The sequence below is a fragment of the Lontra canadensis genome, unplaced genomic scaffold (genome assembly GCF_010015895.1).
Source record: "Lontra canadensis isolate GAN:19392208 unplaced genomic scaffold, GSC_riverotter_1.0 scaffold7, whole genome shotgun sequence".
NCBI classification, from domain to species: Eukaryota; Metazoa; Chordata; class Mammalia; order Carnivora; family Mustelidae; genus Lontra; species Lontra canadensis.
Window position 1 is genome coordinate 28,948,655 of NW_022631001.1, and position 12,257 is coordinate 28,960,911.

The window sequence follows — 12,257 nt, forward strand, 5'->3', positions numbered from 1 at the left end:
TCCTACCAATTAGAGGCTTCACTGATTGATGGGAAGCCTAGAAATAGGCATATTAGTTACAAAGCTATTTTAATACCTCATGCAAGAAATGAGGAAGGCATGAATTAGAGTAGAACTGCTAGGAATGAAAGAGAGGCAAGAAACTCAATGGTTATGTGGGAGGAATAAGTGACATCTAGAATGATCCATTTCATTTTCTAACCACTTTCAGGAAGACAAAGCCGTGTGTTCTCTTCATCATTATGCTTTCTGCATCGGTCACCAATGACACTGCCTTCCATCCTTCCACATTTATTCTACTTGGAATCCCTGGGATGCAAGACCAGCACATGTGGGCTGCCATCCCCTTCTGCTCCATGTATATCGTTGCTCTCATTGGCAATGGCACCATCATCTATATCATCATGACAGATAGAACTCTGCATGAGCCAATGTACCTCTTCCTGTGTCTACTTTCTATCACTGACCTGATTCTCTGTTCCACCACATTGCCCAAAATGCTAACAATCTTCTGGCTTAGGTCCCACATAATTTCCTACCATGGCTGTCTCACGCAGATGTTTTTTGTTCACACTGCCTCTGGCACAGAGTCAGCTGTTCTACTGGCCATGGCTTTTGACCGCTATGTGGCTATCTGCCGACCGCTTCATTACACATCCATCCTCAATGCCGCAGTGATTGGGAAGATTGGTCTGGCATGTGTGGTCCGTGCCCTCCTCTTTGTTTTTCCCTTTGTCATCCTCATCGAACGCTTACCCTTCTGTGGACATCACATCATCCCCCACACCTATTGTGAGCACATGGGCATCGCCAAGCTGGCTTGTGCCAGCATCAAGCCCAACACCATTTATGGTCTCACTGTGGCACTTTCAGTCACTGGCATGGATGTGGTCCTCATTGCCGCCTCCTATGGCCTGATCCTGCGGGCTGTGCTGCGCCTGCCCTCCAAGGATGCCCAGTTCCGAGCATTTAGCACTTGTGGAGCCCACATCTGTGTGATTCTTATTTTCTACGTACCTGCCTTTTTTTCCTTTTTTACCCACCGCTTTGGCCACCAAGTACCTCCTCACGTCCACATTGTACTTGCAAATCTCTATCTCCTTGTGCCTCCTGTTCTCAACCCCCTGGTCTATGGCATTAATACCAAACAGATCCGCCTGAGAATATTTGGCTTTTTTATGGGAAGGAGGTAGCTAGACTCTGTGTGTACCCCAAGGATCAATGGGAAAAGTTACAATTAATCTGTCACCTTCCTTGAACTAGAGATTTCTGTTTCTGGTAATTCTAGCAAACCAGTATCATGTATTATCTGAAAGAGTTTGAAGTGTTTAGAACACATTTATACTTGCTGAATCTGCAGAATACTATTTTCCTGTTGGGCTATTATTGGCTCATCAATAGTCCAGTAGGCTTTGCATCTTTGTAGGACAGCATCAAGAGGCATGGTAGTAGTACTTTTGACAGTAAGAACCAGTAAGTTACTATATTTTCAGAAAACCCAGCCCTGGAAAGAGGAAAAGGGATCAAAAAAGATTTCCTCACGTATAGCTTCAAGAAATTTAGAATGATACACACATCCACATTGATTGATTGACTGCCGGCACTTTCTTAGACCAAGACTGTTTGCAGTAACAGTGTCAACCTTAAGACAAAAGAGGGGCTGAGGCAGTCCAGGATCTTCTGGATCTGGCATTAGATTTAAACAGATGGAGAATGATGACTGCTAATCAACTCTTTGTAAAAAGTTTGAAAGCACATGTATCAGTGGGAAAGCCATAACTAAAGTTTCTCAAAGAATTGTTCCAAAAAAATGACACTTCGGAGCTAATATAGTCACTTCATTTCTGACGATCTTTGTATTTTTGCCCAATATTCTCTGAGCGATGAACTTTACATGTAAATGATTTTGTGGGCCACTGTGGAGGTAGTCTGACCTTTTGTTTGCCTCATTTAGTCAACATTTTGGGTATATACAAAATATCAGGACATAGAGTTTCCTGCTAGTGCTAGCCAGGATAACCCATGTTAGTCAGAGTTAACAAGTAGCTTTCTCCAAAGAGCTGGCCATCATGATTTAGCACAGGCTTGCCTTCCATAGGAGCTGGGGTGTTTGTCTTTGGATACCTTGAAAGAGATGAAAGCAGATAACCAGTTTATCCTCATACACAATACATCAGTCTTCTCCTGAGCCACTTTTTCACTGTATGTCTTTGATCAGAAACTCTCCATCTTCTAAGGCATTTGTACCACTTTTCAACTTCAGTATCCATATCTTTCTTTTTCTAAGATCTGAGATTCAACTTATAAAGACTTGATTTAATTTGTTATGTGATATTTGAAGCATAAGGGTCATATAAGAAGATTTTTATTGTGCTATTATAAAATATATCACATAAAACCTGCCTTTCAAACCAGTATGCTATATAGCCATCAGCACTATGTATTTCCAAACATTTTGTCACATAAATAGAAACTTTATAACCATTATGCATAACTCTGCATTCTGAACATCTGCCCAGTCTTTGGACATCTCTAATTTATGAACAACAACAACAACAACAGGCCTTTTGCAAGCACTTTAGAAAGACTGCTTATTTATTCACCCTTTTAGTTGAATATTCATTCAAAAGTATATAATGAAGATCCACTATGTAATAGGTACAGTGGGCACTGAATTTCTCAGGTGAATAAGACATAGTGTGTGACTTCAGGAAATTCACACTCTAAGGAGAGAGGAAGTAAAGTAATACAACAGAATATGGCATTGCAGTGACAAGGTATAAAAATCCTATTAAAGAGGAAAGTATGTACACATGAAGATAATTCTATTTTTTTTTCTTAAAATGAAATAATTATTAATTTATGATTCATCCTAAAACTAGGTCCTCTTGTCATTAGGCTGAGGCAATGGTCTGACCTGTATCTTGGTTTTAATCCTCTCATGGTTCCCATGCCAAATAACTTAGCCATCTCTATAAAAATTATATTAAAAAAGTAATTGCAATAATCTGCTTCCTATATTTTGGGGAAAGGACAATTAAGTAACTGTGATAACTATCTCCCTCTTAAAAATTACTAAAACAAATTCAGACTGGGTAAAATACACAAAATTATGAGATAATGGAAGATGAATAGCAAAGCAAATTAATAAAAAAGAACAGAGATCTCAAAAATTAACTCTGTTTGTTTTCTTGTCTAGAGGCTGGACATTGTATCATCATCTGATAATTAGAAAATTTGGGGTGAGCTCTTGCCCTCAAAAGATTATCTGTTTCTGGAGGATTTTTAAGGTTCCAATATGTGGATGCCTTAATAATTTTCCTTAGAAAAGAGATATTGTTAGCTGGAAACATGTATTCAAAGATCAATTCCTCAGAGCCTCACTGCTGTGTTGGTTATTTACAGTACCTGAGAAGTCTTCTCTAGTGAGGATCAGGGCAATCTCTTTTTGATGTTTCCAAAGTATCCCATCTCTTCCTTTAAGATTGTACAGTAGAGGGTAAATAGGTGGCTGGTATGGGAAGGAAGTCCTTATTTGTAATCTTAGTTTTAAGTTTATCATCTTAACTAACATTATCAAAGTGGAAGAGAATGGAATTCCCAACTGATACATAACACACAATTAACTTTTAAGGATTTTTAATCTGTGATTACCTTTTTAGTAGCACATAAGTATCCTATTAGTAAGAATGAATTATGGACTGTAAAGACATTACTAAATCTTCAAGGTTCTTGTTTATTCCATGATGTATTTACCAATACCTTTTTAATATCTTTACATGTAAAAATGAATATGTTTTATCTAATCTAAAAAGTGAACAATCATCATAAAGTTTATCTTACATGGATAATGAGAGATCTCTCACAATAGAATTAGAATTTGGAGAATGCAAAACTATAAGAGACTCTTAACTATAGGGAACAAACTGAGGGTTGCTGAAGGGGGAGTAGGGGGGCATGGGTGATGGGCATTATGAGGGCACTTGTTGTGATGAGTACTGGCTGTTACATGCAACTGATGAACCACTAACTTCTACCCCTGAACACATAATACACTGTATGTGAACTAAACTGAATATAAAGTTTAAAAAATTTTAAAAAGAGAAAGCAAAACAAACCTAATTATTTCTATTATGCTTTTTTTAGAAAAGTATGCAAGCAAATCTTTGTGATACGTAATGGTCATTTAGACAACTCAAAGATAGTTTAAGTATCAAGACATCTTACCATTTTTCTTATTTTGAAATCAGGGACTTACTTTGGGAAATATAAAGTCAAGGAAAATTATCAGAGAAAACAAGATATGAATATAAGATATAAATGACAAAAGGTAATAAATAAAGTTAATATACTGATAACACAAATCCATAAGAAACTTGCTTATTAAAACCTTTACTATATTTTTTAAAAATGAACTTTTGATGAAGCAAATTACAGCCAAAAGAGAAAATGTTTAGAGCTCTATATTTTTTAACAGTTGTATTCTTTTCTTCATTATTTGTGGATTTTAAAATTATTTTTAACATATATTTGTATCAATATAGTTAGAATTACAGAAACATAAATATATTTGTAAATATACTAACAAGATAAAATCGTAAGTTTAAAACTATGAAACTAAGTTTAAAAACATAACCAATGATATCAAGGTAATAAATAATGTATACATTATATAGAATTTATAACCTTAATACATTATAGCTATTTTCTAAATAGAAAAAATAGGTTAATTATATATTATATAAATTAGAGTTCTCTGGAAAAATAATCTTAGAGTGGACACAAACCAAAAGAACAATTTTGGGAATCAATTATCCTCAAACTTTTTTAAAAGAGAGGAAGAAACAGAAGGAATAAAAAGGGAAAGAGAAAGAGGCAGAGAGAAAGAAAGAGAAAAAGTAGGAAGGAGGGTGGAAAGAGGGTATCAGCCACAGATTAACAATGGAAAAATGTTACACTTACATGTTGGAGCAGACAGAGAGTAAGAGATATGTTAGAAATCCTACCACTTTAAATTATTTTCAGGACCATGTCAGTTAGTCTTCTCCAGTCACAGTTTTGCATCTTCTGACTCTACCCAGAGTGCAGGAACTTAACAGGTAGAACCTCTTCAATAGGCTTTTTCCTTTTTGGTGTGACTCAGGAAGATAACAGGAAGGAGATTTCTGAATCTATTATATGATTACAACTCTACTCATTCCAGTTAAGGAAAGCAGATCATTGACTACATTATTTACTTTTTGTTTTAGGTGTCTCAAAAATGAAAAATCTTGAGCACATCAAAATTTCTTCCAAAAAGTAACCTTTGGACAGCTTATATTAGAGCACAAAATTTTGTATTAGTCAGGTTTTCCAGGGAAACCAGACCAATAGGAGATAGACAGATGATAGGTGATTACAGAGATAGATAGAGACATAGATAAGTAAGTAGATGGATGGGAACATGATAGATAAACAGATAAAAGAGGAGATTTCTATGTGGGATCAGTTATGTACTAGATAAAATGGACATTGAAATTCACAGATGAATACGGCACAGTATGTGACTTCAGGAAACTCATGCAGTAAGGAAAGAAGTTAAAAAAAAAATGGCTCATACAAATTTAGAGTCTGTGAAGTCCCACAATCTGCTGTCTGTAAAGTGGAGTCCTGGGAAAGCCAGTGGTATAATTCAGTCTGAGACTAAAGGCTTGAAAACCAAGGAGCTGATAAGTGTGAGGCTCAGTAGGAGACCTGAGGCCTGAGAAGCAAGAATGCTGATGTTCAAGGGAAAAGATGGATGTTCCAGTTCAAACAAAGAAAGCAAATTCACCTTTTCTCTCCCTTTTAGTTCTATTTAGGCCCTCAGTGGATTGGTGCCTGGCCACATTAGTGACTACTATCATTACTTAGTCCACTGGTTCAAATGCTAATCTCACCCCACCTCCAGAATACTCCCAGAGACACACCCACAAATAATGTTGTATTAACACTTTAGGCCAGTTAAGTTGACACATAGAATTAACCATCAGAAATTCTTACTGGGTTTGCAATTGTGCTTGTGCTACATTATTTTTAAAAAGAATCAGAAATATGAACCCCTTATTGGATATACCATTTGCAAATATCTTCTCCTATCCAGTAGGCTGCCTTTTCATTTTGTTGATGGTTTCCTTTGTGGTGCAAAATATTTTGGATTGATATAGTCCCACTTGTTTATTTTTGCATTTGTTTCCCTTGCCTGGTGGACATATCTAGAAACATGTTTCTACTGCTCTTGTCAGAAAAATTACTACCTATGTTTTCTTCTAGTAGTTTTATGGTTTCAGGTCTCACATTTAGGTCTTTAATCCATCTTAAGTTTATTTTGTGTAGAGTGGAAGAGGATGGTCCAGTTTCTTTTTTGGTTTTGTTTGTTTGTTTTTTGCATGCAGCACCATTTGTTGAAGAGATTGTCTTTACCTCATTGCAAATTCCTTTTCTTTCTTTTTTTTTCTCATTGCAAATTCTTGCCTCCATTGTTATAGATTAGTTGACCATACAAGCATGGGTTTATTTCTGGACTCTGCATTATGTTCTATTGATCTGTGTGTCTATTTTTTTTTTTTCTTTTTGCCAGTACCATAGTGTTTTGATTACTAGCTTTGTAACATATCTTGAAATCTGGGATTGTGATTCCTTCAGCTTTGTTCTTTTTCAAGATTGCTTTGGCTATGCAGGGTCTTTTGTGGTTCCATAAACATTTTAGGATTATTTTTTTCTAATTTTGTGACAGATGGTGTTGGTATTTTGACAGAGATTACATTAAATCTGTAGATTGTTTTGGGCAGTATGGACATTTTACCAATATGAATTCTTCTAATCATTGAGCATGGAATATTTTTCCATTTGTTTGTGTCATCTTTAATTTCTTTCATCAATTTTTTATAGTTTTCAGAGTCTAGGTCTTTCACGTCTTTGGTTATGTAAAGAACTTAGCTCAACACCAAAAACCAAATCATTCAATTAATATAAGCAAAGCCCCTTGAGTAGAAATTTTACTAAAAAAGACATACAGATAGCCAGCAGATCCACAAAAAGATGTTCACCATAACTCATTGGGGAAATGCAAATCAAAACTACAATGAAATATTGCCTCACACTTGTCAGAATGGCTAAAATGAACACTAAGCAAACAAATAAAAACAAACAAAAAACAAAACCACAAGAAATATCAAGCACTGGTCAGGATGTGGGTGAAAAGAAAACCTCTTGCCCTATTGGTGAGAATGCAAATTGGTACAGCAATGTGGAAAAGAGGATGGATGTTCCTCAAAAAACTAAAAATAGAAGTACAATACAATCCAGTAATTCCACTACTGGGTAGTTACCCTTTCCCCACCATCAAAAAAAAAAAAAAAAAAAATCCCCATGCTAATTCAGAAAAAGAAAGATAGTAATTCCGCAACTGGATATTTATCCGCCAAGAAACAAAAACCCTAATTTGAAAATGTCCGTTGCAACATTATTCATCATTGGGAGAAGCATTATTTATCTTAGTCAAAATATGGAAACAACACAAGTATCCCTGCATAAATGAATGGATGAAGAAAAGTGTATATTCTTTGCATATATGTATATGTAATGAAATATTACTCAGCCATAAAAAAGAATGAAAGCTTGCCATTTCTAACAACATGGATGGACCTAGAGGGTATTATGCCAAGTGAAATAAGGCAATCAGAAAAAGACAAATACCATATGATATTACTCATATGTGGAATTTAAGAAACAAAATAGAGAGACAAATGAAAGAACAGTCTCTTAAATACAGAGAACCAACTGGTGGTTACCAGAGGGGAGGTCCATGGGGGGATGGGTGAAATAAAAAGAGTAAGTTGTTGAAATTTGGATTGGCCCTGATTTATGAATTCATTGAAGAAGAAGGCATAACCTTTTGGTAGTTGTGTTTTTGTTCTTCATGAACACACGAAAACAAACCATGTAGGATCTCATAAACCAGGATACATAATGAGTTCATGTTTAAAGAATTTATTTATGGGCTGTTCATTCCCTGATTCCTTTATTTGGCTCTTATTATCTACCTGCTATGTGATAAAATTGATGCTAGTGATCAGGATACAGTACCTGGGGAGAAATTGGGCCAGGGCTATTCTCCCTGAGTAATGGGATTATCCAAAGAGCGAGCTTAAAACTTGGACTGAGAGGTCACAGATTCTGGGCAATACTACCACATTTGAGAGAACTTGGGGAAAGAAGCTAAAAGATAAACTTCTTTAGAAATTGTAGACAAGGAGTGTTCAAGATCATAAAGGTAAAACTAAGACAATAGGTAGGGCTAGAAAAAAAGGAGTCTTTCTGGTTACTACCTGTTATGATGATCCTTCAGCATCTCCCTGGGGCATAGAGGATTGAATGACAGAGCCCAGGATTTTGGCATGGTACGAGAACCAGCTTTCTGCAGGGGAAGCTGTGCAGATGTATTTATGAACAGATGTGTCACTGCTAGCCTATTTTTGTTTGTGATTCTTTTTGTTGATTGATAGATTGTGTCAGGCCCTTCATTCTGCTTCTCCTTCCCTCAGCCACTGCTTCCCTCCTGTTGACAGCTGCCTCAGAACAAAGACTCCCTACAGGGAGGAAACAGAACTTGCACTATATCATTATTTAGAATCTGGCCCTCTGAGTCCCACTCCTGAAATGACTTTGCATGATTTTGACAATGTTTGGTGTTGGTTTGTGCATTCTGCAATGGATGTGATAGAATTTTTTAAAAACTTTCTTCCTTTGAACTAATAATAAAGAAATATGGCCACATCTGGACTCAAAAGTTGATGTGATGTTGGATCGTGAGAGGTGGGATTGCAGAAAATACCATGGGGCAGGGGGAGAGGAAATGTCCAAGGTAAAGTCATTGGCCAGGGAAATAAGATAGAGTAAGGGATCTGGAGGTTGCTAAGAACAGATAGAACTAGAGCTACTAATAGCATTTTATTAGGTGTCCAACAACAGGGGCTGTACCTCTGATACCTTCAGGAGCATGACTATTCCAGCCAAGGAGTAAGAAGCGAATGGGCTCCCACACCTACACAATTTGGGAAAGAGAGCTCTGGGGATACAACCTTCCAGGCCCTAATCTAGTTTCAGATTCAGCTTTAACTTCACCCTCTCTCTAGAGGCTCATCCATGACTGCCAAAGACTGCAACATACCCAGAACCCTAGGGTCAACCAGCCCCATCTCCTTGGGAGCTCAGGGAAAACTCCAGGGTCAAGTTTGCACATAATAGCTATGGTGCTTGGTTTGTGTGTGTTTGGGGAAGGAGGGAGAGGCAGAGAGCTAATTCTGGACACCCAGGGGATCTTCCCTTAGGTGACTTAAAGAACCACACCAGGGTTTCTGGGTGCCCAAGAGTTAGGAGTGGGAACATGCAGGGCCCTGAGTGTACTATCCAGGAGCCATATGGTTGTGCATGTGTATTGCTACAGACAGCTCTCCACACTCAGACACACATGTTTGAAGAAGTTGTCTGGGCCCGGCTTCCCATACTCTAACTCACACTCAGGTGAGTGCTTTCCTGGTGAGGTGGGCTTCACAGTCCCATTTGAGCAGCCTAGTCTCAGGGTCCCAGAAGCTGCCACCGGCTCCCTTTGGTCCTCATTGAGCAGTTGTCATGAGAGTCCCTGCAAGTACCTTATGTGCTGCAAATGTGGATCCTTCACGTTTTAGTGAGCATTTTGTTGTAAGCACTTAAGCTATCCTATTTCTGAAAAACTGTTTTATTGGCCTATTTCATCTTATGTTTACTGAGCATGGTAATAAATATTAGGTCATTTTGTAAGGTATGTCTATCCACTTTTTCTTGTATTCTTCAAGTTCCCTTCTTCAAGTGGAGTCATATTCAAAAATTCACAAAATATATTTTCATGTACTTAATGACATGCTTTAATGGGAACAATGATTAATAAAAATAATTAATAAAAATATTCCAAATGGAATCAATTCTCTAATTTCCCTTTCTGTATTTTCATTGTTAGTGTATAAGAAAGCAACTAATTTCTGTATATTGACTTTGTATCCGGCCACCTTACTGAATTGCTGTATGAGTTCTAGTAGTTTGGGGGTGGAGTCTTTTGGTTTTCCATATAAAGTATCATGTCATCTGATAAGAGAGAGAGTTTGACTTCTTCATTGCCAATTTGGATGCCTTTTATTTCTCTTTGTTGTCTGATTGCTGTTGCTAGGACTTCTAATACTATGTTGAACAAGAGTGGTGAGAATGGGCATCCTTGTCCTGTTCCTGATCTCAACGGGAAGGCTGTGAGCTTTTTCCCATTGAGGATGATATTTGCTGTGCGTTTTTCATAGATAGATTTTATGAAGTTCAGGAATATTCCCTCTATCCCTATACTTTGAAGCGTTTTAATCAGGAACGGATGCTGGATTTAGTCTGTGAGATATTAATGTTGGAAGACCACATTATTATTAATGGAATACTATAGTATGGTATATAATAAGTAATATAATATTTGACTATGATGTATAATATATATCGCCTTGATTTCAGAACAATTTTTGTGTATCTTAAAACTCCTTTTGCTTTCCACCTTGAAACCCTTGATTCTTTTAAGTTTGAGGCTCATGAAGGTTTTTATTGTTCTTCTCAGGAACTGCACCTGGGTGCCACCATGACCATTTGCAATGCCTCCCTGGGTCATCCTCCTTTCTTCATTCTCCAAGGCATCCCTGGGATGGAGGAAAAACACAGATGGATCTCTATCCCCTTCTCTTCCATGTACTTTGTCACTATCCTAGGGAATTGCACCATCATCTTCATTATCTGCACAGAGCGCTCCCTGCACAAGCCCATGTTCCTGCTTCTCTGTATGCTGGCGCTTACAGACCTGGGCATGTCCACCACGACCATTCCCAAGGTGCTGTGCATCTTCTGGTTTGGCCAGAGTGAGATCAGCTATATGGGCTGCCTGGTCCAAATGTTCTTCATCCACTCTATATCTGCCTTGCAGTCTGCTATCTTGATGACCATGGCCTTTGACCGCTATGTGGCCATTTGTGAGCCTCTGCGCTATGCCACCATCCTTTCCAATAGTCGCATTGGGCTCATTGGCCTAGTGAGTTTAATGAGAGCCATTCTTTTCATTCTGCCCATGCCTGTCCTCCTCCAGAAGATGCCTTTTCATGCAAATCATGTCATCCCAACCACCTATTGTGAGCACATGGCTGTGGTGAAGATGGTGTGTGTGGACACCACAGTCAACCGGATATATGGTTTGGTGGTGGCCTTGGTGGTGGTTGTGCTAGACATTTCAGCTATTGGCTCATCTTATGTGCTTATCTTCCGGGCTGTCCTGCGACTGTCTTCTAAAGAAGCCCACCACAAAGCAGTCAACACCTGCACCACACACATCTGTGTCATGTTGATCTCTTATACACCTTCACTCTTCTCTTTTCTCACTCACCGTTTTGGCAGGGGAATTCCACCCCATGTACACACCATTCTTGGAAACCTCTACTTCCTTGTACCTCCAATGCTCAATCCTATTATTTATTCAGTGAAAACCAAGGAGTTTCGTGACAAACTGACCAAATATGGCTGCTGGAAGAAGGAATCCATAAGCATTCCCCATACTCAGAATCCTGTTTGATCATCCAGCATTAGGGACTACGAGGAAAAAAATGTTTCTGAGCAAATTGGCAACTGGCAGAAATGTGTCATAATGTCTGATTAACTGCCAAAATCTTGAACAGAGAGGCTAAGTCACAGGAGACCTTCATACTCTCAGTAACTGCAAAGTAAGACTATCATCCCCTTTGATATGAAAATGATGATGTAGTTTCTCCATAGTGGAATGGTAGTTTGGCAAATTATTTGTTTACAAAGCACTTTGAACAGAAACACACACTGAGTGCCTGTAAAGTAAGGTGGAGTGTTTCCTATGCAGGTAACATAAACCAAACAATGACTTGCCTACCAACATGCCATACAAAGCCAAGGTCTGTTGGGTGTGTGTGTGCATTTGTATTTGAGTGGTTAGGGGGAAGTAAGATGTATGGAGTGGGGACAGTGAGAAGGGACAAGGAAAGTACAAGAGAGTATTTATAGTCACTATGATATTTTCTCTGCTGGCTGGCCTCAGCTGTGGGTAGACTGTGTCTTGTTGTTTCCAAGAAGAACCAAGGAATATTCACAGGAGACATAATCTGTAAACTCAGACATTTCAGATGAAAGGAAATGAAAAGGGGAAGTTCCTGAGCTTA

General features: G+C 38.1%; 2 protein-coding genes across 2 annotated transcripts; both read left to right on the plus strand.

Moving 5' to 3' along the window:
- The first annotated feature begins 242 nt into the window (after nucleotides 1-242).
- On the plus strand, nucleotides 243-1,193 carry LOC116865383 (olfactory receptor 52D1-like). The gene has a single exon (XM_032853653.1). The coding sequence runs from the start codon at nucleotides 243-245 to the stop codon at nucleotides 1,191-1,193; it is 951 nt and encodes a 316-aa protein (XP_032709544.1).
- A 9,473-nt stretch (nucleotides 1,194-10,666) lies between these two features.
- Nucleotides 10,667-11,644, plus strand: LOC116864897 (putative olfactory receptor 52P1). The gene has a single exon (XM_032852711.1). The coding sequence runs from the start codon at nucleotides 10,667-10,669 to the stop codon at nucleotides 11,642-11,644; it is 978 nt and encodes a 325-aa protein (XP_032708602.1).
- The last annotated feature ends 613 nt before the right edge of the window (nucleotides 11,645-12,257 follow it).

Bases quoted from the DNA above. Each gene is read 5' to 3' on its own strand.
- LOC116865383 (XM_032853653.1), top strand. From the start codon at position 243: ATGCTTTCTGCATCGGTCACCAATGACACTGCCTTCCATCCTTCCACA.
- LOC116864897 (XM_032852711.1), top strand. From the start codon at position 10,667: ATGACCATTTGCAATGCCTCCCTGGGTCATCCTCCTTTCTTCATTCTC.